General features: G+C 47.5%; 1 protein-coding gene across 1 annotated transcript; it reads left to right on the plus strand.

The window, feature by feature from the left end:
- The first annotated feature begins 15,496 nt into the window (after positions 1 to 15,496).
- On the plus strand, positions 15,497 to 25,336 carry SOST (sclerostin). The gene is made up of 2 exons (XM_083408361.1): positions 15,497 to 16,320; positions 22,118 to 25,336. Exons 1-2 carry the CDS (start codon positions 16,092 to 16,094, stop codon positions 22,537 to 22,539), a joined length of 651 nt encoding a protein of 216 aa, XP_083264487.1. The 5' UTR covers positions 15,497 to 16,091; the 3' UTR covers positions 22,540 to 25,336.
- The last annotated feature ends 944 nt before the right edge of the window (positions 25,337 to 26,280 follow it).

Below are 26,280 nucleotides of genomic sequence, written 5' to 3' on the forward strand. Positions count from 1 at the left end.
GCTGCAGCAAGCAGAGAAATAGGCTCCTAACGGGAGCAAACCCGGAGCAGATGGGAAGCAGGCAGGAGCTCAGAGCTGGTTGCCTCCACACACACACACACACACACACACACACTTTCCCCACCTTTTTCTTTTAGAGAAGCACCGGCTGCCCCATATCTGCCCCTGCTCACGCTTGGTCTGACCTCTCGGAGCATTACGAGATGAGGAAGCCGCATTACTGTAAATAGATAGAAACACACTCTCTGCTAACCATGTAATCTTTTTGTATATTCGCTGTGTTTCATATGAGTATCTTGATATATAGAATATATATATATATATACATAATACACTGATATAATATATATAAAATATGCACACAAGCAATGAAGAAAAGCCATTTGAGAACACGCTATCGAGGCAAGTAGCCTTTTGTATATAGATCGTTGATAATAGCTGTACTCACATTTTTTGTGTGTCCAAAGCAGATTCACTATGATTATTATTTAAAGGCCAATGTGGTGGCGGTTTGGGATCCTGTGCCCAGGAATGTGTCGGGTGGCGCACCAGCCGCATGCGGCCGCTGACGTCTCGGGGAGTCGTAGGACAAAGTCACCAGGTTGTGGCCTCTGCCTAAATGTGTTTGGTGTGAAAGGGTGTGTGCGTGTCAGTGCTTAGCTATACTCAAAAGATGGTGTCTGCTGGTCCTATAAGGCAGTGATGGGGAATCATGTGATCCAGCAGGGCCAGTGAGAAGGGCTGATGGGAATTGTAGTCCCAGTAACATCCAGAGGGTCACCCCTGCAATCGGGGATATTGGCAATCAGCTTTTTTTTTTTTTGCCTGGCCTCCTCCAGTGATGGCAATTTTGAAATCCTCCATTGTGGAAGTGAAACGAATGAGCTCAAATAAGCTGATCTGTAAAGATGTACATCTGTAAAGATGTTGGACTACAACTCCCATCATCCCTGACCACTGGTCCTGTTAGCTAGCGATGATGGGAGTTGTAGTCCAGCAACATCTGGGGGCCCAAGCTTGAGAAAGGCTGCCTTAGGGCCGAGTGCAGCTTTAGGCGTGTGTTTATGGCCAGCAAGTCCTAGCTGTTATGAGTGCCAGGGGTAAGTTTTCAAGTTGCACGAGACTAAAGGGAGGCCCAAAACCAGCTTCAAGTTGGAAGTCAATGGAGAAAGGGACTCACTGGTTCATTTTTAAGCTGGTTTTGGGCTTTCACTCGGTATGTGTGTTTCTTTAGATTTTCTCTCTGGGCTCAGACTTAGCGGCGAAGGGACTTCTTACCCTCCTTGGTCAAGAAGCGATTCATCACTCTGGATAGATACCGGAGAAACCTAGGGCTTTTTGTTTTTTCTTTTGCCCTTGTAGCTGCAACTGGGCTGTAGCGGCACACCCGCTCAAAAGCAATAGTTTGTGGGCAAAGAGAGACGCTCACGCTCTCTTTTGAACTCAGGTTTGATTCCGTGCAACTTTTATGAGAACGTGTGGCCTTGCTTTATTTATTTATTTTCGCTGCAAGTGGGGCAGGCGGCCCCATCTATAGAGACAGTGCACTGCCCCCTCCCGAAAATCCTGTTGTTGACACGCTTGCCTTCAAGATTTCACCCGGAGGCCTGGAATGTGGGAAGGCCCTCGGAGGCACGTGCAGAGTGCGTTTCTGAACACCTGACCTTAGGGTCCATGGGATTTGTTAGAAGTCGGAGCCGCTGGGTTCGAAAGCGCATCTTCCCCATAGTCTGGAGCCCTGCGCACTTAAACGACGACAAAAACACGCCCCACTGCCAACTCTCACTGCCTTGTTTCTTGTCAGCCTTTTTAGCGAGGAGTCAGCTCTTTCCCCTTCAGCCTGGGAGGAGGAAGAGGAGCCTTGGGTTGGTGACAGAGCACATGCTTCTCATGCAGAAAGTCTCAGGTTCGACACGCCCCCCCCCCCAAGCATCTCCACTTAAAAGTCTCCATCTGCGGAGAGCTGCTACCAGTCAGAACAGACAGCACTGGGCAAGGTGGATCTTCAGTTTGGTATAAGATAGTTTCAAGCGCTTGTCAGGGTGGAGTGCTGTCTCTGGATCGCTTGCAAACTTACCTATGTCGAGTTAGGATGGAGGGCCGCCATTCTACAGTATATACTGTATTTTTCGCTCTACAAGACTCACTTTTTCCCTCCTAAAAAGTAAGGGGAAATGTGTGTACGTCTTACGGAGCGGATGCAGGCTGCGCAGCTATCCCAGAAGCCAGAACAGCAAGAGGGATTGCTGCTTTCACTGCGCAGCGACCCCTCTTGCTGTTCTGGCTTCTGAGATTCAGAATATTTTTTTTCTTGTTTTCCTCCTCCGAAAACTAGGTGCGTCTTGTGGTCTGGTGCATCTTATAGAGCAAAAAATACGACATGCATTTTTATTCAGGAGTCAGCCCGGTTGCCTGAACCAAGTGAGATCTGAGCAAACGCACATCAGAATCGGGTTGTGCAGCTGAGGCCCTTTTATGCGCAAGCAAGTCCCGTTTTGAAATCATGCTCTGAGCAAGCCCAGTTCTGTTAGCACGCTGCATGTTGGGGCTTGGCGATGGCTTCCCTGCAGTGTTGACTCCTGTCTGCCGAAGCGCCAAATACCTGGATGTTGGAGGGTGTAGCATTCGCCGGGAATGAGAGGTTCAGAATTAATGTATTTGGGGAAGGGTCTACCACAGTGAGAAAAAGTGGAAGGGGCTGAGCGGCCATTGGGCAGTGCCCACCTCGGGTGATGGAAGGGGGGAAATAAGTTACCAGAAGGATGTGTGTTGCCATCTTTTATAAGTTTGATGTGATAGTTGTCTCTTGTGGGAGGAGAGATGACCCACCAGTGTCCAATAAAGTATTTGTGTGGCATTACACTCCTCTGATGTGTGTCTTTTGTGGGTGTGTAGAGGGGAATGTGGGGTTTGCCCAGGACCCCCTCTCCCCCCAAAAAGGGGGATGAAAAGAGGGACACCCTCTTGCATCCCCTCCAACATTTCTCAGTCATAATTTTTTACATATATACAGTGGTACCTCAGGTTACCTATGCTTCAGGTTACAGACTCTGCTAACCCTGAAATAGTACCTTGGGTTAAGAGCTTTGCTTCAGGATGAGAACAGAAATCGTGCTCCTGCGGCGCAGCGGCAGCAGGAGGCCCCATTAGCTAAAGTGGTGCTTCAGGTTAAGAACAGTTTCAGGCTTAAGTACGGACCTCCGGAACGAATTAAGTACTAACCCGAGGTACCACTGTATTATTTTTTACCAACAACCAAAACCCAACAGTGAAACCCCCCAAGCGGCTGATACATTGAGTATAATAATCAATAACAACATATTCAAATCGGCCATATGTACAATTCCATATACATTAACACTCCTTGCTCCACAAGGTTTATTTAACTTGTAACATTTTAATTGCCCCAAGTTGTTCAAATCTACCCAAATAATTCAATATCTTCTCAAACCAATCCTCCTCTTTCTCATTGACCTTAAACCCTTTCATTCTGTGTATCTTCACAGTTAGATATTTTAAAATTATAATAATATTCAATTTTTTCCTCCATTGGTTCACCCCTAGCTCTTCGGCATTTTTCCAACTACTCGCTATAACCTGCTGGCTGCAGTTACCATCAATTTTACCCATTTACATTCCTCTTTTGTTTTTAACTCAGTGCTACTCAGGCTAATAAGAACTATTAATTTAGATATTTCCACCTTCCTAGCCACAATTTCTGATATTTCTATACCAATCTGTTTCCGAAATTCATTAACTAACGGACAACCCCACCACATATTTCTCAGCTGTAAATAAGGACATCCTTCAGAAAGGGCAAGCGGGACAAATCTGGGATCAAATCAGAAACCAGGACACCTGTAATTCTGGGACTGTCCCTGGTAAATCAGGATGCTGGGAAGGTTTCTCTTCATCTGCCGACTCCAGGAAGGATGCTATAATAACTTTAGCCTCTGAGGCCAGTTCCAAGCACTCCTTATTTCTCAAATGTCCAGGGATTTTTGGTCCATGAGGCCACAGCGAATGCTATGGGCGCTCTCCAGGCCCGGCAGGCGACGATCAGCGTTGTCTACAGATTGTAGCCCACTCTTCATCCAGAGATGGAGAGATGAAAATGGCAGGATCGCTCTCTGCTTGAAAATGCCAGCAAATGCATGGCAATGCTGGTTGACCCTGCTTCATAGAATCATAAAATTGTAGGGTTGGAAGAAACGCCAAGGGACTTCTAGTCCAACCCCCTGCAGTACAGGTGTGATGGCCTTGGACTCGGGCTCGGACTCGGAACCAGAGGAGACTCAGTCTGCACCAGATCCTTTGCCTCAGGCAGCATCTGAACCAAGTCGGGCCTGATTCTGAAGAGCCCCAGTCTGCACAGGTTCCCCTGCAACAAACACCAACTGGGCCGAGTCAGGGGCCTGAGCCTGCCCTGGCTCCAGATGCAGGGATTACCTCGTTGCCTTCAGCTGGGCCATCACTTACACCCTGGTTGGGTCAGGGGAGGCTGAGGTGGCCCCTGGGTCTAGTAACCCACCGACGTCTCTCGAGCTGCAGAGACTAAGGTCTGAGAGAAGGAGAGACCTGGGTACTTGCAGGAGGAGTGCTCGCCTTTGGGCGAGACAGGAGTCGCCGGGGGATCAGGACCGGCCATTAGCCTGTCAGAGATAAAAGGCTGTTGGACGGGAGCAACATGGCTGTTTGCCAGAAGCTGCCTGAGATCCTGTACCTGTCCTTGCCTGGTTTGCTGCCTCGTGTCCTGCCTTGGCCCTGTCGGACTGACTCCTCGTGGAACCCTTGGATTTGGGACCGGACCTCGACCGTGGTACTCGGGTTACCCCCGGGCTCAGCACAGCAGGGATCTCAGCTAAAGCATCCGTGACAGATGGCCACCCAACCTCTGCTTAAAAACCTGCAAGGAAGGAGAGTCCACCACCTCCCGAGGGAGCCCGTTCCACTGTCAAACAGCTCTTACTGTCATCTAAAGGGCTTTTGGGAACAGGTTCCATTTACCCTGTGGAAAAGCAGGGTAGCAGTTCATCAATGCTCTTTGGATGGAACGTGTGCTGTCTTTTGCACTTACCATTCGTTGACGCCAGGTGGTGCCCTGACACCTTCGTTCTGGGCAGGAGGCCCTGCAAGTTCCACCTTCAGCTGTGCCGCTCGATGGCATTCCTGTGCTCCCTTTCCATCTTACATGGATGGAGCATGCTGCTCTCAGCATCAAACCCATAAGGTGCGTTGGGCCCACAAAAGCAAATCAGGCATAGCGGTTTCATTCCCTGTTGGGTGTGTGCATGACACATGCGTTCAGCATCTTTGCTACAATCCTTTGCTTTCTCGGGCTGACTGATACATGTGGCTAGAAAAAACAGCTGCGTGCAATTTTCCTCTCGTCCCCTGATTTCTAGGCACGGCTAAAGCAATTTCCCATGGGCCTGCTGATCCCCCTGGGGAAACCTGCTCTTTACGGTTGCATCACAGCAAACGTCAATTTGCAGAAAGCCTGGTTGGTGTTTGCTCCGATATGGTGGTAAAAAAGCAGGTTTTCCCTGAAGGAAGAGGGGAGGACAAGCAGAGGTGTGTGCATCGGCCCCTAGTTGTGCCATTGATCTGCCTCTGTAGAAAACTACTGATGTGCTACACTGCCTAACCTGCCTCACAAGGGACACGGGTGGCACTGTGGTCTAAACCACTGAGCCTTGGGCTTGCTGATCAGAAGGTTGGTGGTTCGAATCCACACAATGGGGTGAGCTCCCATTGCTCTGTCCCAGCTCCTGCCAACCTAGCAGTTCGAAAGCACACCAGTGCAAGTAAATAAATAGGTACCACTGTGGTGGGGAGGTAAACGGCATTTCCGTGCGCCCTGGTTTCCGTCACGGTGTTCCATTGCACCAGAAGCGGTTTAGTCCTGCTGGCCACATGTCCCAGAAAGCTGTCTGTGGACAAACCTGCTCCCTCGGCCTGAAAGCGAGATGAGCACCGCAACCCCATAGTCACCTTTGACTGGATTTAACTGCCCAGGGGTCCTTTACCTTTTAACTTTACCTCACAGGCTTTTTGTGAGGTTAAAATGGCAAGAGGGAGAAAACCACGTATGCCGCTGCCTTGAGCCCCGTGGAGGGAAGCTGGGGTAGAAATCAAATAACTAATATACCCCCCTCCCACTCCTATTCACGAGGCCGTTGTCTACACATGGGCTGTCCCCTGTGCATGTGCAAAGGGCTGCCTCAAATGCACAGACCACAGCCGAACTGCAAAAGTGAATATGGCTCACATTTTAAAATGGGATGGACGATAGGAAAAACACAACCCAACGGGTATTTTTGCAGTGCACTTAAGAGCCAGCACAGAATCTTACAAAAAGCGTTGTAGAATACAAAGGTTTCTGACAGAAGAAGAGGAGGCAGTGAACATACAGTGCAACATTCCTCCTTAAAATTGGGACATCCTATTCAACAACAACAACAACAATTTTACTATTTATACCCCACCCATTTGACTGGCTTTCCCTAGCCACTCTAGGCAGCTTCCAACATATAAGGTAAAGGTAAAGGTACCCCTGCCCGTATGGGCCAGTCTTGACAGACTCTAGGGTTGTGCGCCCATCTCACTCAAGAGGCCGGGGGCCAGCGCTGTCCGGAGACACTTCCGGGTCACGTGGCCAGCGTGACATCGCTGCTCTGGTGAGCCAGAGCCGCACACGGAAACGCCGTTTACCTTCCCGCATGTAAGCGGTCCCTATTTATCTACTTGCACTTAAGAGTGCTTTCGAACTGCTAGGTTGGCAGGCGCTGGGACCGAACAACGGGAGCGCACCCCGCCACGGGGATTCGAACCGCCGACCTTTCGATTGGCAAGCCCTAGGCACTGAGGCTTTTACCCACAGCGCCACCCGCGTCCCCCTTTCCAACATATAGTAAACCATAATAAAACATTAAACATTTTAATAACATCCCTATACACGGGTGCCTTCAGATGACTCAGGGGCCAGATAACTCTATACTCTCCAACGTGTCTCGGATCAAAATAGAGACATCCTAAGGAAAAGCGGGGCATTCTGGGATCAAATGATAAACCGGGGTGGCATCTGTAAAATAGGTACACTTTGGAGTGGCTGAGAGAAGGGTCTCGAGAGAAGGGGCCTGAGATTTCAGGAGGGAATTTCAAAACTGCGGAGCCGCTATGAAGAAGGCTGGCAGGTTCTAGGGACATTCTCAAAGGACCAGAGAGCTAGCCCCCCTCACCCTTGACACTGATCTAGGGACAGTGCTCATGGGTGCAAACAGGCCTTCAGATTACCTGTCACTACCTAGGCTATTGCGCCCCTACTCACACCTTCACAGGATCAGGTTTCCAGAGGAGATTCCAGGCTGTTGCACAATTATATTTATTATATCATATTATATTTTTTATGTACTACTGTATTTCATAGTGTTGAACATTTCTCCGATGAAAATAGGGATGTCCTGTATAATAATAATGATAATAATAATAATACCCCGCCCATCTGATTGGGTTGCCCCAGGAATTCCATTTAAATTGGCATCCATTTAAAATGCTTTCGCACTGCACTAGAGTTAATTGAACAACGCTCAAGGCTGCTGCACTGCACTTTCGCATTTCTTTTTAAAAAAAATGCTTCACGGGTGGATTTAGGAAAGTAGCTAACTTTCCTCTCGCAAATGCCCTGGAGAAAGGAAAAGACTCCAATCTAAATTACAAGGAAATTACAAAGCTGCCTAGGCACGCCTCAGGGTGAAGCAACAGGTTGTATCTTTAAAGGTGAGGTTCAGCCCCTGCCTTTAATACTCAGCCTTGGAAGATGTGGAATAATATTAAGGAAAGAACCAAGCGCCTCTGATTCCGTTTCTGGGTGTGTGTTATAAGTACTCTCTGCTCAGGAGACACAGTTAATAAAAGACCCATGGGGAACGTTAAACTTCCTTAAGGGTTCGCATGTTGTGTGTGCGAAATGAGACACTTTCTGCTTGGTGACGAGATCGGCTGCACTCAGACCCTAACTCTAAAGGTAAAGGTAAAGGGACCCCTGATCGTTAAGTCCAGTCGCGGACGACTCTGGGGTTGCGGCGCTCATCTCGCTTTCAGGCCGAGGGAGCTGGCGTTTGTCCGCAGACAGCTTCCGGGTCATGTGGCCAGAATGACTAAGGCACTTCTGGCCAACCAGAGCAGCGCACGGAAACGCTGTTTACCTTCCCGCCGGAGTGGTACCTATTTATCTACTTGCACTTTGACGTGCTTTCCAACTGCTAGGTTGGCAGGAGCAGGGACCGAGCAAAGGGAGCTCACCTTGTTGTGGGGATTCGAACCGCCGACCTTCTGATCGGCAAGTCCTAGGCTCTGTGGTTTAGACCACAGCGCCATCCGCGTCCCTTAAAGGTAAAGGGACCCCTGACACTCTAGGTTTCTGCAATTGTGTTCTTATCGTCAGAGCTACGCAAACCAGAGTCCTATAGAGGGAAAGAAACAATGGGGATGGAATGCTTGATTAAATGTCCAAGCTGGCCACCACAATGCGTCCTATCAGGGGACAGTTTCCGGAGAAGTGTTGCACAAACAGGGAACCCCATTCATGAAGAAAACAGGAAACGGGGGTGGGGGGTGTGTGTTGGGAACGGGAGGGTAGAGAGAACAATCCCAGATAAATAAACGGCAAGGGAAGCTGTCTGGGGCAAGGTGGACAGAGGAGACAGCGAGGGGGAAACGGAACAAATTAAACATCTGCTTTTAGGATCTCAGCTGGGAATATAGTGCAGCTATAATGCAAAACATCAGGACAGGTTCCAGCAAAGGAGGGAGAGAGAGCCCATATTTTGAAAGGAGGATGTCCGAAGCAGTTGCTACCGAGGGCTATGCTAGGACTATATATTGCACACAAATGTGTTTACTGAAAAAGAGTGGGGTGTCTTCCAGATGTCACTGAATTATTATGATTTCTGTTATTCCTGCTCATTGGCCATGCTAGGAGTTGGGAATCCGACAACCTCTGTAGGGCCACTGGTTCCTCAATGCTGCTTTAGATGGTAATGGAGGCTGTTTTATTTGTGGTAAGCCGGCCTCCTTGCGTTTGAGGACCACCTTGGCCCTTCCCCTGAATGGTGACCTGGACTTCGGCCCTGCAATTCCTGGCCTGATAGCACCACTTGAGAGAAGGACAAGAGATGGTAAACAAGCCTTTTGAGTTCTCCAGATGTGGTTTTGGGACTAATGCAGGGAATTCCGAGCACCCTTCAAAGTGTTGCTGCTGACCTTTAAAGCCCTAAACAGCCTTTGCCCAGTGTACCTGAAGGAGAATCTCCACCACCATCATCCAGCCCGGACACTGAGGTCCAGCGCCGAGGGCCTTCTGGCGGTTCCCTCCCTGTGAGAAGCGAAGTTACAGGGAACCAGGCAGAGGGCCTTCTTGGGAGTGGCGCCCGCCCTGTGGAACGCCCTCCCACCAGATGTCAAGGAAATAAACAACTATCTGACTTTTAGAAGACACCTGAAGGCAGCTCTGTTTAGGGAAGTTTTTAAAGTTTGATGTTTTATCTTGTTTTTAATATTCTGTTGGGAGCCGCTCAGAGTGGTTGGGGAAACCCGGCCAGATGGGCGAGGAATAAATATATTATTATTATTATTATTATTATTATTATTATTATTAACCTATGCATTCCTGCATTGCAATGGGTTGGACTAGATGACCCTTGGGGTCCCTTCGAACTCTACAATTCTGATTCGATGGGCCTTCCAGTGTTTTAGGACTAGCTTCCATCCCATTAACCAGCTTAGCTGTGGCTGATGAGGGTTCAGGAATCCAACGCCACCTGGAGGGCCGCTGGTTCCCTAGACTTAAAACAATATCCTGAGTGGGAAACTCTTCTTTCAGCCCCAGATGAATGGTAGAATTGGATGCAGATGAAACGATATCGTGCTCTTTTGTGGCGGTGTTGTTTTCGCTACCTAAAGATCAGCCATCGGAAAATGAGTGGAGGCGAGTTTATTCAATGAAAGCTCTCTGCACATGTTCAGAGGTGCTCACCAGCCTCGAGTCACACAGAATCATAGAACTGTAGAGTTGGAAGGGACCATCAGGGTCATCGAGTCTAACCCCCCCCGGGGCTTGAACCCACAACCCTGAGGTTAAGTCCCATGCTCTACCAACCAAACATTTTCATGGAGGAAGACCACCGGCGATGAGCTGCTGTGATCACTAAGTCTATAGTGCAGATCGTATTCCTGCTAATAAAGGGTCAGCTCCAATTTGCATGGTGTGATTTACTGCTGGCTCGTTCCAGACAAGTATGGTGTAGATGTGATCCTGGACAGCTGTGTAACATAGTTTGTTTTTCAATGACTTTTCAAGCTCTGATCAGGGAAAAATAAAATATGCACCAGTCCTTTGCTGAGCACAGTAAATCTTCACTCCACCTGACCGGTGAATTATTGAGTCTATAGTAATATTGCTTTGAGTGTAATATCTTCCATTCCTGTCTCCCTGCCATCCCACAGCCACATGCAATGTTAATGCAAATGCACATGTCATTTGCATGCTGTGCTCATGCGCATCTCTGATTAACCCTTTCCTACCATCTCTCCGCTCACTGGAAGGACAGATTGTGAAGCTGAGACTCCAATACTTTGGCCACCTCATGAGAAGAGAAGACTCCCTGGAAAAGACCCTGATGCTGGGAAAGATGGAGGGCACAAGGAGACGGGGACGACAGAGGACGAGATGGTTAGACAGTGTTCTCGAAGCTACAAACATGAGTCTGACCAAACTGCGGGAGGCAGTGGAAGACAGGAATGCCTGGCGTGCTCTGGTCCATGGGGTCACGAAGAGTCGGACACGACTGAACGACTAAACAACAACAACCATCTCTCCGGGATGCGGGTGGCGCTGTGGGTTAAACCACAGAGCCTAGGACTTGCCGATCAGAAGGTCGGTGGTTTGAATCCCTGCCACGGGGTGAGCTCCCGTTGCTCAGTCCCTGCTCCTGCCAACTTAGCAGTTGGAGAGCACGTCAAAGTGCAAGTAGATAAATAGGTACTGCTCCAGCGGGAAGGTAAACGGCGTTTCCGTGCGCTGCTCTGGTTCGCCAGAAGCGGCTTAATCATGCTGGCCACATGACCCGGAAGCTGTACGCCGGCTCCCTCCGCCAATATGAGCGCCGCAACCCCAGAGTCGTCCGCGACTGGACCTAATGGTCAGGGGTCCCTTTACCTATACCATCTCTCCACAATCCTATTTTCCTGCAGGGGCTTTTGTGCTGGCCTTTTAATCGGCAGCTAAGCCAATGCCTAGGGAGAGCTCAGGTCCACATGCTGAAGCCAGCGCTCTGACAATCCATAGCTGGGAGAGTTTCGAAGATGACAGCCTGTGCTTTAAAGTTTTTATTTATACTTTTCAAGTTTACACATTTCATTAGTTTTACAATCAATTTAACGTTTCAAAGTTTGACTTCCTTCCCCCTCTTTCTGTGGTCCTTTAAATGTATTTTTTAAATATCTTCTGCATATCCAAATTCATTTAATTTGCTCAGTGAATTATCCACTTTAAATATATACTCTTATGAAACTGCAGGTTGTTACGATAACCCTGCCAATGTTTTTATCTGTTTGCAATTGATCTGTAAATAGTCAACAAACCATTTCTATTCTTTTATGTAAAAAGTTTGTTATCTTTTTATAACATATTGATTTCTTATTCTTCCGGGACGTTTCGCCATTTCTGCATATTCTGTAAGTTTTTGTATCCATTCTTCCTTTGCCGGGACTTCTGCCTCTTTCCCCTTTTGGGCAAGTAGCGTTCTTGCTGCTGTAGTAGCATACATAAATAAATTTCTATACAATTTAGGTAGCTCTGTCCCTATAATTCCCCCAAGAAAAAGCTTCTGGTTTTTTTTAAAAAAAACAAAAGTTATTTTTAACTCTTTCTCTGTACGTTTAAGAGTTTTGTGCTGTAACTAGACACATCATGAACCTTCCCCACTAAGTGCACTAGATTATCCAAAGCTGGTTTCAACTTTGAAAATGGACAATGAAATCAAGTCTGTTGTTGAAACCCTAGATGAGCTGCATTGGTGGAGCATGAGCCTCTTAGAAGCATAGAATTGTAGAGCGGGAAGGGACCCTGAGGATCATCTAGTCCAACCCCCTGCAGTGCAGGAATCGAACCCGCAACTTTGGCGTTATCAGCACCACACTCTAACCAACTGAGCTATCCAGGCTCTTAATGTCAGGGTCAAGGGTTCAAGCCCCATGTTGGGTTAAAGAGTCTTGCATTGAAGCGGGTATGACCTGTGGTCCCTTCCAACCAGTGCCAGATTTATGTATAAGCTAAACAAGCTATAGTTTAGGGCCCCACTCTCTTGGGGCCCCCAAAAAAATTAAAGGAAAAAAACACTGGATGTCCATTTCCAAAATATAAGATACAAATAAATAAAATAAAACGTACATACAGCAACAGTGTGTTGTGTTGTGTAGGCTCCTATTTGTTATGTGCAAATGGCTTTAGACACCTAATTAGGTCCATAAATTACCATATAGCATATATTCAACACAAAAAACAGCGTCACTTTGTTGTTGACAAAGGACAGCTGGACATATAAAGGGCCCCATTACCTTCAGTAGCTTAGGGCCTCATCAAACCTAAATCCGGCCCTGCTTCTAATGCTACAATTCTATGATTCTTTGAGGATGAAAAACTTATGCTCCTTTCCCTCCTGTTAGTAGTAAAAACAATAATTATAATAATGTAGCATGTTCCTGAGCTTCCACAGCTCTTTATCTCAGTAAGCCTTACAACATACCTATAAGGTAGGCTAATGTTGCCCCCATATTACAGATGGGATGGTTTTAACTTTAGAGATTAGTGGCTTGCCTGAGGCCACCCAATGATGGAGGTGAAATCCGGGTGGGTGGGAGGTGGTAGATGGAATATAATTGCCTATCCATAACTAGGATTGCTGTTTCCTTTCACTAACAACGTAGCCTTTCTGTGGGGTCTTCTGATGAAGCATTCTGTGTGACTGAAAAAGCTTCCACATTCCTTTGCTTGCTCCTGATGATTCGCATGCAGCGCAGACATAAAAAAGCTTCACCTAAACTGGGGGGAAAGAGAATATCGATATTCCCGCATGGTCACGGAGAAAATCTGACTCCGCGTAGCTCTCCAAGTATGAAAGAAGCACCAGGACACGACAGAGCCAATTCACATGTAAAGCATGGATAGTTTGGGCCCCCCGGCCAATTATCTTCCAAAACATTATTTCAGAAAGTCGCTCTCCCCCTCCTCCTCGGAGCCCCACGCCAGAGTCCAGATCTGGATTAGCCACAGCCTTTGAAAGAAAAAAGGGCAAGCCACAAAATTAACATAACATTTAGTTTGGCCCATTGTTCACCACTTGGGGGGTCGTCCTGCCCAAAAATGCTCGGCCTCCATTAAAGAGGCAGAAGGCTGATCTGAAATTCTGGACTGAGATCTCTCCCCCGCCCCCCATTATCCTGATCAAACACTTCTCCGCTCTCGCATTTGTGGCAGACATTCACCAGTTGTCTAATTTCTTCCAGTGACAATATCATTTTAAGATCTCCCTCGTGTGTCCATCTACTCATGGGTGCCATTTTGCAAGCTCCATGCCTACTGAGAAACAGCGGTGGCGGCAAAATACATCAAACCTCTCAAAGCTCGTAACCTTTTCTAAGAAACCAGAGTCTTTTCTTTTCGGGTTATTGGGATTAGAGACATCTGAAAAATATATATACTTATTTACGTGTGCGACCACAGCAGCTCATATGATATTTGCCCCCCCCCCCCAAATGGAAAGAAGACAATGTCTCAACCAAAGAATGGCAGCAAAAACTATTGGAATATGCAGAAATGGCCAAACTTGCTGGAAGTCTAAGAAATCAAGAAGATTCAAGACTCTTTTAATTTAGAGTGGAAATCGTTTATTGGGTATTTTAGAAATTATTGTAAACAGATACAATCATTAGCAGGGTTAACGCAAAGACATGCAGTGAGAAAATAGTAATCTTGAATGTATGGGATAATAATTAGGCTTAAATTAAGAGATGCAGCTAAGACATTATGAACATAAGCAACTGCAGAAAGGGGAGCAGAGGGAGGTCAAAATGGGCTACTGGAATTTGAAGTGAAATTATATCTTTTTTGTTTGATGTAAAATGACACACACACACACACACCGCAAAGCTCAGCACTCTAGGAACAAGAAGAACGTATGCACTGGAAATGAATGAAATCAGTACCGAAACGGAGACCTGGATTCATCTTTGCATACACTGGTTTACAGAAAAGGCAGCCAATATGGAAATGAGAGAACAGGGGCACCAGCTCCTGGGGGCTGAGATGCTTTGAGGCTACCACGTTCAGAGGCGATATGGGGGCGGGAGAGAATATACGTGGTTTGCAGGATTCCCAGAAGCACATCCAGTTGGTCATTATGAGAAAAGGAGGCTAAAGGAGCTGAGTCGTGTGTCTGGCCCAGTAGAACTTTGGAGAAGTTGCTCAGCGGTAGAACATCTGTTTCCCTGGCGGTTCTAAGTAGGATCGGGGGAAAGTCCTTTTCTGAAACCCTGGAGAACTGCTCCTGATCAGGGCAGACAGATAGACTCAATATGGGTAGGACTCCAACCCATCACTTCAAATTACAAGAAAGTCGATTCTGACTAAACACTGGGAAGAGCTTTCTGACAGTAAGAGCTGAGTAGAACAGAGAAGTGGTTGTCTCTCCTTCCTTGGAAGGTTTTTTAAGCGGAGGTTAGGTGGCCGTCTGTTGTAGATGCTTTAGCTGAGATTCTTGCATTGCAGGGAGTTTGGCTGGATGACCCTTGGGGTCCCTTCCAACTCTCCAGTTCTATGATTCTATGAATAGAAGGCCGCTTCCAGTATTCTTAAAGGTAAAGGGGCCCCTCATCGTTAGGTCCAGTCATGACCGACTCTGGGGTTGCGGCGCTCATCTTGCTTTATCGGCCGAGGGAGCCGGTGGAAAGCTTCTGGGTCATGTGGCCAGAATGACTAAGCCGCTTCTGGTGAACCAGAGCAGCGTACGGAAACGCCGTTCCTGCTGGAGCGGTACCTATTTATCTACTTGCACTTTGACATGCTTTCAAATTGCTAGGTTGGCAGGAGCAGGGACCAAGCAACAGGAGCTCACCCCGTTGCGGGGATTCGAACCGTCGACCCTCTGATTGGCAAGCCCTAGGCTCTGTGGTTTAACCCACAGCGCCATCTGTGTCCCTTCCAGTATTACCATTGTTTTATATTCTTAATCCCTTAGGAATTTCTTTCCTCTGACACCAAGTGGAATTTCTGCTAAAAATGATCTTCGATCAGGATCCTCGGGTCAGAAGGAGACTTTTGTTGAATAGGAGAATTGCCTGTCAGATTGGCCCAAGAGGATTAAGTTTGGGCTGCATTTTGTCTCCAGAAGCCTATGTCGAGCACACTGTAGCTGCTTGAACATCGTAGGTGTATCCATTTCCCAGTCTGGGTTTGTATGCCGTTTTCCCAACACAGTTTCCCCATCCCTTCATACTTCTCAGTTCTAGGATTATGATCAGGAGACTCTGCAATCTAAGCTCTGAACCGTTCAGAAAACTCGCTGGAGTCCAGGCAGCCAAAAAAAGAAGAAAAAAAGTTTTATTTCACTTGGTTTTTTTTTGTCCAAGTGGCGGGAGAAATGTCTGGCAGATCTATACAGACCATGACAACCCACTCATAGTCCGAGCCTTGCCAGTTTTTCTTTCCTTGAAAGAAGCAAGCAAGAAAAGCTTGGGTGAGGGTAAACAGAGTTTGTAGATGCTGCAACCGCAGCTCCCCCCTCCCTCAAATTCCTCTCTGTCTCTCTCTCTCTCTCTCTGCACAGACAAATTGGCATGAATGAATCTTCAAACACCCCACTCAACACCCCTACACACCCCTGGCCCCTCCCACTCCCCCGCCATTGGCCGGCCAGTTTCTAAGAAGGAATTTAAAAAGGAGGCCTTGGTTTTGCATCGCTTAGGCTCCAAGAGGACAAGAGGACCGAAAGGCATCTCTCCCACAGCCTTCCCCGCTGCTGCCTGGCCTGAACATGCAGACCTCTCAGGCTCTCTGCTCTTTCTGCATCTTCTTCCAAGTCTTCCTCCCTTCGGGGCGAGGCTGGCAAGTTCTTAAAAACGATGCCACGGAGATCGTGCCCGACTTCCCGGAGAATACCGAGCCGCCGGCCGAGCAACCGTACGTCCAGAGTGACAACGACACCATGAACAACCGGGCGCAGCAGGGAGAGAGGCACCTGCAAGTTGCCCTGGGCAGAACAGGTAAGGAAAACAATATATAAACAGAGAGAGAAAGCAACTTCTTCTAGTTCTCAGGTGTGTGGGCATCTCTAGCTGGCTGTTGTAGCAGAGCAAGCAGGTACTGTTTGCTGCAGGTTAGTGCACACATTTGATGTTGTTCCACGGATAAGGGAAAAGCTGTGGTCACACAGATGTGATCGGACTCCAACTCCCATCATTCCCAGTGGTCCAGGATGATAGCAGTTGGAGTCCATCAAGATCTGGAAGCCGACAGGTGCCACCATCCCTGGTTTTCATTTTTATAGAGTTGGAAGGGCCATCTAAGTCCACCCCCCCCATGCAATGCAGGAAACTTTTGCCCAATTCGGGGTTCGAACCCACAACCCTGAGATCAATGGTTTCATGCTCTTACCAGCTGAGCTATCTGAGAGCTTTGCCTCGCAGGAGCTCTCCAGGGTCTCTAGGTGAAGGCAGAGGTACTTCCCATTAGTTGGGATAGGAGGAGGAACAGCAGAAGGTGCCGTCTATGGAGTCAGACCATTGGCTCAGGATTGTTCACATGGACCAGTAGCAGCTGTCCAGGGATGCTGGGAATTGCACTCAGGAGGAAAGCAATTACTCTGCTTCTAAGCAATGGACCTTTCTCCTGCAACCTGAGATCCTTTCCCTGGAGGAGATTGGGAATTGAACCTGGAGTGCTTGGCATGCAGAATCTGTGCTTTCTCCCCTGAGCTATGGTCCCACTCCACCACAGGGGGTGGTGGGAGCTGCGGTTGCAGCATCTACAAACTCTGTTTACCCTCACCCAAGCTTTTCTTGCTTGCTTCTTTCAAGGAAAGAAAAACTGGCAAGGCTCGGACTATGTGTGGGTTGTCATGGTGCTAAAGATCTAGTGATTGGGCTCCTGAAATGACTTTTTAGGAATCACATTGATTTACCCTACGAAAGGCAGCATTGTGCAGTCTTCGCAGGTGGTCTCCCGCCCAGGCACTGGTCAGACACAGATCCGTACAGAATCATAGAAGAGTTGGAAGGTACATCTAGTCCAACCCCCTGTAATGCAAGAATCTTTCGCCCAACGTGGGTTTCGAACCCATGACCCTGAGATTAAGAGTCTCATGCTCTACCAACTGAGCTATCTGCTTGCCTTCATGAAGGCTGCAGCACAACCTGCCTTCAGACCATTCCTTGGGACTAGGACAGCCCCACGTGGTCTCCCAGGACTAGATCCTGACCCGCTTTGTTTCAGGAAGGTCCCTGCAACACAACGTGCCTTCAAGACCACACCTTCTGCCTCTTGTAATCTGCCTTGCTTGTTGCACACAGCCAAGAACTGTCCCCTAGCAAAGGAGCTCTGTGTAACATGAATGCTTTCACACTTCATGGGCCAATAATTTTTTTACAACCATTTGGTCCCCCAGTAGCCGTTTTCATCCGTGAGACTTAAAAGTGGCTTTTGTTTCGACCAGATTTTGTTAAACATAAAACCTATTCAGCCAGAATGTTTGTTGGCATTGCAAGCATGTCTCTTCTGCTTCCTGTCCTGCAAGATCAATGATTAGATCGTAACAGGAACGCTCGCCAAAGGACATGTGTGAAAATGCTCCTAAGAAGGTAGCAATTTGTCCTGAAATATGACCCATGAACACTGCGGAGTATTGCGGGATGATATCTTCAATTAGGGCTCTATTTACAGGTTTTGCAATGAGACAGTATGATGTTCTGACCTCTAGGGGTGGAGGTGAAATTGGATTCAATTTGCATTTCAAGGCAAACCTACTTAATTCACATTCTCTAAAACAAGATGCAAAATATAGGAAGTTTTTTAAAAAAATTGCACCGCTCTGAATTTTGCGGTGCTGCTCTTCAGCTAAGTAATGTGTGCAAAAGGGTACATACTAGGGTAAATGTCCATTTTTGTAAGTGGAAAAAAATGACAATTTTAAAAAAGATAAATGTGCATAGAAAGGCATATGTTTGTGAAAATAAGATACAAAAATGCTTTGTATTAGGAAAAACTGATTTTGCAAAAACAACAAAAAAGCATTAGAAGATATTTGAATTAAAATACTGGTGAATTTTAATGAGGAAAAGATTGCTAACTGATGTGGAGATCTGGAGATTGGAAAAACCGAAACCAGGCTATTTCCCAATCCTTACGAACTACATCGTGGTGCTCTTTGCAATGTCCCGTGCAGAACTAGAAGGCTGCTCCCCACAAACTTGCTAGAAATGGCAGGCTGGGTGGGAAGGACTGGCTGACTGAACTACTTTGCCTGAAAAACAGATCTGTGCATGGAGCCTTGCCATGACAGGGTGAGAGAAGGGGGTCTTACTATTCATAAAGTAATTCCGACTCAAACAGTTTGCAGATGGGGAAAACAAATCTACTGTTTGTTTCCCTTTTATTTTGGTTCCATTATAAAATATGAGAGGGAGAACTGATGCAAACAAAGCCTTTTGGGCGCACCCTAGAAGTAACTCATTCCATTTTGAGGTTGCTGATGTATGAAAGTTCCTGTTTTCTCCACGACCTGGACTGAAGCACCTGGAAATGTACCTGGAAATGAGGATTGGATCTGGAATAGCTCAGCCTGTAGACAATGAGACTCTTAATCTCAGGGCGGTGGGATCGAGCCCCTTCTAAAAAACATCTCTCTCTCTCTCTCTCTCTCTCTCTCTCTCTGTCTCTCTCTGTCTCTCTGTGTGTGTGTGTGAGTGAGTGTGGAAATCCTAACTTCAATATAGGTACAGTACTTGCAAAAATCCTACTGCACAGGGTTGTATCCAACTAAGAGCAAACCCGTTGCAATGAATGAACCGAAGTGAGCCGTGTCCTTTAATGGGCTTACTCTGAGTAGGAGCAGTATTCGCAGCAACCCGCAGGATCCTGTCCTCCCCTCAATCACAAGAGGACAAGGGTTAGAATCACAGAATTGCAAGGAGCCCTGGGGATCAAGGTCTGAGCTATCTTGTACCATAGAACAGAACCATATACTTGATTAGGCTTTGCATAACAAACTTGTAGCTACTTGGAGGTGCAGAAGCCTTGTTCTGTTTTTCACTTGTGTGTCCAGAGGAGGGGGGGTCCCTGTCAGGACTGCAGCCGGGGAGGGAAGGCTCAAACCTCCTCTTCCCCACGCCCTGCGGTCCTGATGAAAACCCTGCCCTCCCCACAATGCCAATTGCTAAATTAAAAAAGAAAATAAAAATACAAGCAGGTGCCGTTGCTATTCGTGCAATGAAAGTGACTTCTCGCTTGGCCCGGAGCGTGCGGCTGTCTCGAGGCGTAAGTGACAGCCCTCTGACAATGTGTGTCTGTGGGATCTTGTCACCAACAACCGCATGAGAAGTTGGCACACTCGCAAGCTCCTTCCCATGTTCTGTCTCGGATTATCAGCCCACTTCCTGCTTCTGTCCGCATGGGGGAAGCTCATACTTTGCTTAGGAAACAGTCACCTTCCTGAAATTGGGCTGAGCAAGCAATTCTAGAATGTTCTTCCTCTGGGTCATAACCATACCTGTTCCTCTCGGTTATCAGAACAGCTCCCCTTTTAGAAACAAATCCTTTGTGTAGCCTATCTGCATATCACTCCTTGCTGATTTTTGTTGTTGTTGTTAAAGGGGTTGTGGGCTGCTTTGGATCTTTCGCAGCCCCTACGCCTTCACATTCCCATTGAATGATCTCCTTCCTCTTTTTTTGGCAAGTTACATCAAAGCTTTTGGCTGAGTCCAATTTCTGGATGGGCATTGTGCTGTCCTATTACTCAGAGGCCTGCAAAAATGCAAGCCAGAGACCGCCTCCTGAGACCCCACATTTTCCAAATTAGCTGGAAGGCCAGTCTAAGGGAGAACAATCTATGGAGCCCTCTTCACGAAGAGAATCTAAGTACATAAGAAGAGCCCCACTGGATCAAGCCAAAGAAGGTTTCCACCACCATTGTTCAGTCCAGACACTGAGGTCCAGCTCTGAGGGCCTTCTGGCGGTTCCCTCATTGCGAGAAGTGAGGTTACAGGGAACCAGACAGAGGGCCTTCTTGGTAGTGGCGCCCGCCCTGTGGAACGCCCTCCCTTCAGATGTGAAGGAAATAAGTAGCTATCTTCTCTTTAAAAGACATCTGAAGGCAGCCCTGTTTAGGGAAGTTTTTAATATTTAATGCTGTATTGTTTTTAAACACTCTATTGGAAGCCGCCCAGAGTGGCTGGGGAGACTCAGCCAGATGGGCAGGGTATAAATAAATTATTATTATTATTATTATTATTATTATTATTATTATTAAAGGATGATGGTACTGCTGATGATAATACCCCGCCTATCTGGCTGGGTTTCCCCAACCACTCTAGGCGGCTTCTAGCAAAATATTAAAATACAATAATTCATCAAATATTAAAAGCTTCCCTAAACAGGGCTGCCTTCAGATGTCTTCTAAAAGTCAGATAGTTGTTTATTTCTTTGACATCTGGTGGGAGGGCGTTCCACGGGACGGGCGCCACTACTGAGAAGGCCCTCTGCCTGGTTCCCTAGGCAGCTTCCTGTTCTCACAGGGGCCAGCTAAATAACTATAGTAAGCCCACAAGCATGTCCTGTGTGTAACAGCACTCTCCCCAGTAACTAGTATTCAGAAGCACACCACTTACAATGTTGGAAAATCATGCTAGTAGCCATTCATAGCCTTATCCTCCAGGGATTTGTCTAAACTCCATTTACGGCCATCCAAGTTTCACTCTGATGTTTTGTTCTGCCCTGGAGAACGGGGGTTCATATTCTACAAGCAAGGAATATGAATCCACAACCCTCACTCATCGTCACCAAGGTCTCTGTGACTCCTCTGAGATCTCCTGATCAAAAAGGAAAGTCTTGGAGATGTCTAACCATGCCATAGTGGCCAGCTTCAAGGAAGGGCCCTGTCCTTTTAAATTCCTGCTGGCTAAGAAGCAGAAGCCGATAGACATCCAGTAAAACTATTCCGCTACTAAAGTTCCCTGTTGACATCTGGTCATTGTTGGAGCCACACCTGCTTCCCCCCAGGAGCTCTCCAAGGTCCTGTAGAATCTGCCTAAGGCCTAGTTCTGACATAGCAGGTGAGGAGGTGGCAAACCTGTTTCTGGGTTGTACCACTTCAGCCTGCCGGTGGGTTTAATAAAATGTATATATTGCTAATTGCAAGAGGCGGGGGAAAAACTCCAGGTGGTTTACAGTTAGTCTGTAGCGTGTTCCAGGTAATCTCTCACTACATATTTTTTATGTATTAAGGCTTTTTTTAATGAAAGAGTGTTCAGCTGTGTGAGCGCCCTCCATTGGTCTGCAGTGGAACATCCCAGTGGTACAGCTGTTGTTTTTCTGAATTTGGAACAGGCTAACTGATGCCCTGTCAGGTGTGCTCGCCGATTGGCCAGAACTTTAGTGGTGCGTAGAAAACTCTACTTGACTCCTGCCAAATAGCAAATCAGATAGAATCCATTGAAGACTTTGCCGGCTGGTTTTGTGCTCATTCAGAGCATCTAGTGCTGTTTGGACAGGTGTGGAATATTTTCAGGATCGAAGCCTGCATTTCTTCCGGGGGAAGTGGCGAGTGCTGCATACTGGTGGTAGGTGGGACAAAATACAAAAGTGTGCAGGCCCAAAGATCCTAGTAGTTGGTGGGGCTACTGAGGGGAAACAATAGGCTTGGTTACCCTCCTCCCAAGGTGAGGGGAAGCGACCTAGCTGAGCCTGACAGGAAAGCTAACTCTATGGTATTAACCCCTTCATGCAGTAATTCGACTTCAGCATGCAGGCTATTCCACAAAAAACAACCCATCCTTCTTTCTCTCTTAGAACCCCTGGAGTTCAGCTGCCGGGAAACATACTCGACCCGCTACATCACCGACGGTCTGTGCCGCAGCATCAAGCCGCTAAGGGAGCTGGTCTGTTCCGGCCAGTGCCTTCCCTCCCACCTCCTCCCCAACTCCATCGGCAAGGGGAAATGGTGGCGGCAGAACGCTTTGGATTACCGCTGCATCCCGGCGCACAGCCGCTCCCAGCGCATCCAGCTGGCTTGCCCCGACGAGGAGCTGCGGACTATCAAGATCAGAGCCGTCACCGCTTGCAAGTGCAAGCGCTACACCCGCTACCACAACCGCTCCCAGCTCAAGGATTTCAGCAAAGAGGCCGCCCGGCCCCAGAAGAACAAAAAGCCACGTCTCTCCAGGGCCAGGGGCAGTAAGGCCAACCAGCCGGAGCTGGAGAACTCCTACTAAGCGGAGGGGCCGTTGGCGAGGCCCAGCCCAGATTTTTGTTTTCTGCATGGCCCACCCTCTCTTTTCATTGTTGTTGATGGCGACTGGATAAACATGGAATGGAGTGAGCGGGGGATGGTGTCGAGGGGTCTCCATGGCAGCCGCCCCGGTTGGAGGTTCAGAGCTCATGCAGCCCAAAAGCTATCCGACTCTCCTCAAGGTGGTCGGACGAGAGAGGTGAAGGGTGGGGTGGGGGGAATGGACAGAGCGAAACTGAGCTGGAGGAGGCCTGAGAGATGAGTCGCTCAGAGGGTCCACAAGGGGTGGTGTGATTCGAAAGGCCAAAGCGAGCGAGCAGGGCCAACTTCTTCCGCTGCCTCCCTCTCCTTGCCCTGACTCTGTTTGACAAAGGACTGGCGCCTCTCTGCGAAAGCAAACATCAGTTTAGAACCAGGTGACATCTCTCCAGGTGTGTGCTCACCTGCACACCTTCTCTGCTATCCTTGCTACTTCACAAATTAATGCGTCGCTCCTTGCTGCAGCATTGCCTGAACTATGCGCTAAGCTCTTGGTCAGCGGGACGTCTTTACTTCCTGTCCTGTGATCTGTTGGGTTGTCCTTCCATTCACCAGAAGTGGGACACTTAAAAAATTAAAAATGAAATCACGCCTTATTGTACAGTGCCAAATGCACACACGTCTTTGCAGACAGCTCACTTTGCAGGGGCAAGTTGGACCAGGAAACCCAAAAGAGTGGGAGATTTTAAAACCATGCAGTATTGTACAGAGCCTGACTTGTATATAAATATAGGGTGCTCGAAGGCTGAATGTGGTTTGCTATTTTAGAGTCAGAAAGTATATACCGTGCAGCAGCCTTTTACTAGTATTCTGGGAGTCCCAATTTTTTTAAAAAAAGGGAAAGGCAAAACAAGTTTCTAGTCCTCAAAGTGGCAGAAAAAATATTTCTTTTTGGGCGGGGGGGGGGCGGTTTGTAGGAACGCAAGGGCAATTCAGAGGGGACCCAGATTCATTTGCTCCAGTTAAGTGGATTCAATCTGTTTGTGGAAATAGGTTTCTAAACATGGACCAGATATGGTAGCTGTGCAGAAGTTAGAAATCTGCACCCTGGAGTTACTCCTTTCATTTGTGATGTGTTCATCAACAGGTGCGTCAACCTCGGCACATGTGGAGCCACCCTGCTGTTCCCTTGTTTGTCTTGACCATTCGTTGATTCTTAGGATGCTGTTGATCTGGTGCAGCTCAGTATAATGTGGCTTGTTGGTTTAGGCATTTGCCACTTCCCACCCCCTTCCTAGCCTTTGATGTGGATTAGAACTAGAATGTTGTTTCTACAATGCCAACACACAGCTGATCTGTTCTCTGCAACAATGAGGGCCAGAAACCTTCTTTTAAAACACCGAGGAAGACCTTTTCTCTGCTGCTGCAGCAGCAACAATAATAACCAAGGATAAAGAATTACCATTGCACTCATAGTGCTGTGAGTGATATCCTGATACAAACCTTTTGTGCAGGAAGTCATAGATATTCCCATTTTGCTCCAGCGAGGCTTGCAGTCTGAGCCTATGGTTGCAAGTCTCACTGCAGTCAAAAGGGGCTTCCTCCATATGTGTTAGTTTTGCCTTCTCAGAAGTAATTCCCACTGATTTCAGCAAGGCTTAGGGATGATTCACACTTAACTTTCCTCTGCTCTTTCCAGGCACGGTCCATGCTTTAATGCTCCATGTCTGAGCACCTTTGTTGGGTTTTTTTGCTCCAGAGATTTTCCACGAAAACCAGCTCTTTAAAGCTGAATCGGAGCAAATGGCAATCTGCAGAAAACCCAAATTGACATTTGCTCCAACTGAGCGCCCAAAAGCGGGTTTTTGCAAGGAAAGCTCCAGGGCAAACACACACACACACACACACACACACACACACACACACATTCAGATCTGAGTTTAAACCATAGACTTGTGCCTGGAAAGAGAAGGGGGAAAAGTTAAAAGATGACCCCTGAGTCCTAAGTAAGTGGGTATATTTAGAGACACTGACTTGCCAGAAGGCACCCAATAGACTTATGGCCAAGCTAGGATTTGAAGCCCAACAAAGACCAATATTCTGTCCACTGGAGACCTAGTTCTAGATGCCTCGTGGCTGATCCAGAGAACTTTGAACGTGCTGCCAATTCTGCCGTCACTGAAACAGGAATTAAAGTAATTTTCCGTTTCTGAAACGAGCAGCACCCAGGCCTCAAGCCTCCTTGGAGTTCATTCCCTCGACTTGGACACCTTCCCCCCTAAATCCAGATGTGCGAGTCTCGGTTATTTGGCAGTGGGAAACATGTGCTGCGCATGAGCTCAGCTGCGCTTGGTTTAGTGCTCCCTTCCCATTCGTTTAGCATCCTCCAGGCATCAACATCTGGACAGCCCGTGCGGAATCGGCAGCCCTTCCAGATGTTGCTGGACTCCAAACCTGCTTTAAACAAGACAAAATTCAGCACCTGGGTATATCCCTTCCCCCAGTTGTTCCTGCTTCATCAACTTGTAAGATGTGTGTGTGTGTGTGTGTGTGTGTGTGGCCTTTAGGATTTGTTTCCACTGGTGGACTTGGCAACAGAAAAACTGCATTTCCCAAGATTAAAATGGCATATTTATTATTTCCCTGTAAAAAGTATTTATGCGACGACTTTCTTTCTTCTCTGCTCTTCATCATGTAGCAACCGGGCAATCCTGCTCCTGAGATATTTAGCTTGACGTTTCAGAGTTATACAGATATATTCGTAAAAAGTATTAAATGAATAAAGTCATGTCCATGGAAAATGATGACTGGTGTTTTTTGTTTTTTTAAAATGTGCAATGCAGGGGTTGTTAACCTGAGGGCCATGTGGCTCCTCTAGACAGCCATCTGGGGGCTACATAGCTGGTGGGCGGGGTCAGGGGCAAAAGTGGGTGGAGCCACAGACATGAATTTTGCACCCTCTCTATCCTCCGCCCAGACAACAAAGAGGTGTTATTGGAACTCAAGGACTGTCAAGGGGCTGACAGGACAAACAGGTCACTCACAGGCCAAAGAGGGAGATACGAGGCTAACATGCAGTTACCGTAGCTTCTTTATTAAAGCTCGTAAATAATAATAATAATACAGTTATATATGCTTCAGGTTACATACGCTTCAGGTTACAGACTCCGCTAACCCAGAAATAGTGCTTCAGGTTAAGAACTTTGCTTCAGGATGAGAACAGAAATCGTGCTCTGGTGGCGCGGCGGCAACAGGAGGCCCCATTAGCTAAAGTGGTGCTTCAGGTTAAGAACAGTTTCAGGTTAAGTACGGACCTCCGGAACGAATTAAGTACTTAACCTGAGGTACCACTTTAATAATAATAGTAATAATAAATTTTATTTATACCCCGCCCTCCCCAGCCAAGACCGAGCTCAGGGCTGCTAACACCAGATATAAAAACAATTGATTGAAATACAACTTAAAAACAAGATTAAAATACAACATTAAAATGCAGCCTCATTTCAGTAGGAACTCAAATCAGAAACTTTTTTGGGGATGAAAACGCCTCTCCTTTGCTCTCTAGCCCTCTGAGTCAGGACTTCGCCCCTGTAATCTTCCGCTATGGCAGAAACCTCCTTTCTGTGCCTGTCTGGCCTGTTCCTCGGCAACATCCTTCGCATTCTGGGAGTCAGGGGGCCGGGGAGGCTGTGCTGTTGGTGGCGCAGGAGAGCTCTGTGGCAATTATGCTTTAATTATGCGGAAG

Source organism: Podarcis tiliguerta (assembly GCF_965153285.1).
Source record: "Podarcis tiliguerta genome assembly, chromosome: 13".
Taxonomy (NCBI): domain Eukaryota; kingdom Metazoa; phylum Chordata; class Lepidosauria; order Squamata; family Lacertidae; genus Podarcis; species Podarcis tiliguerta.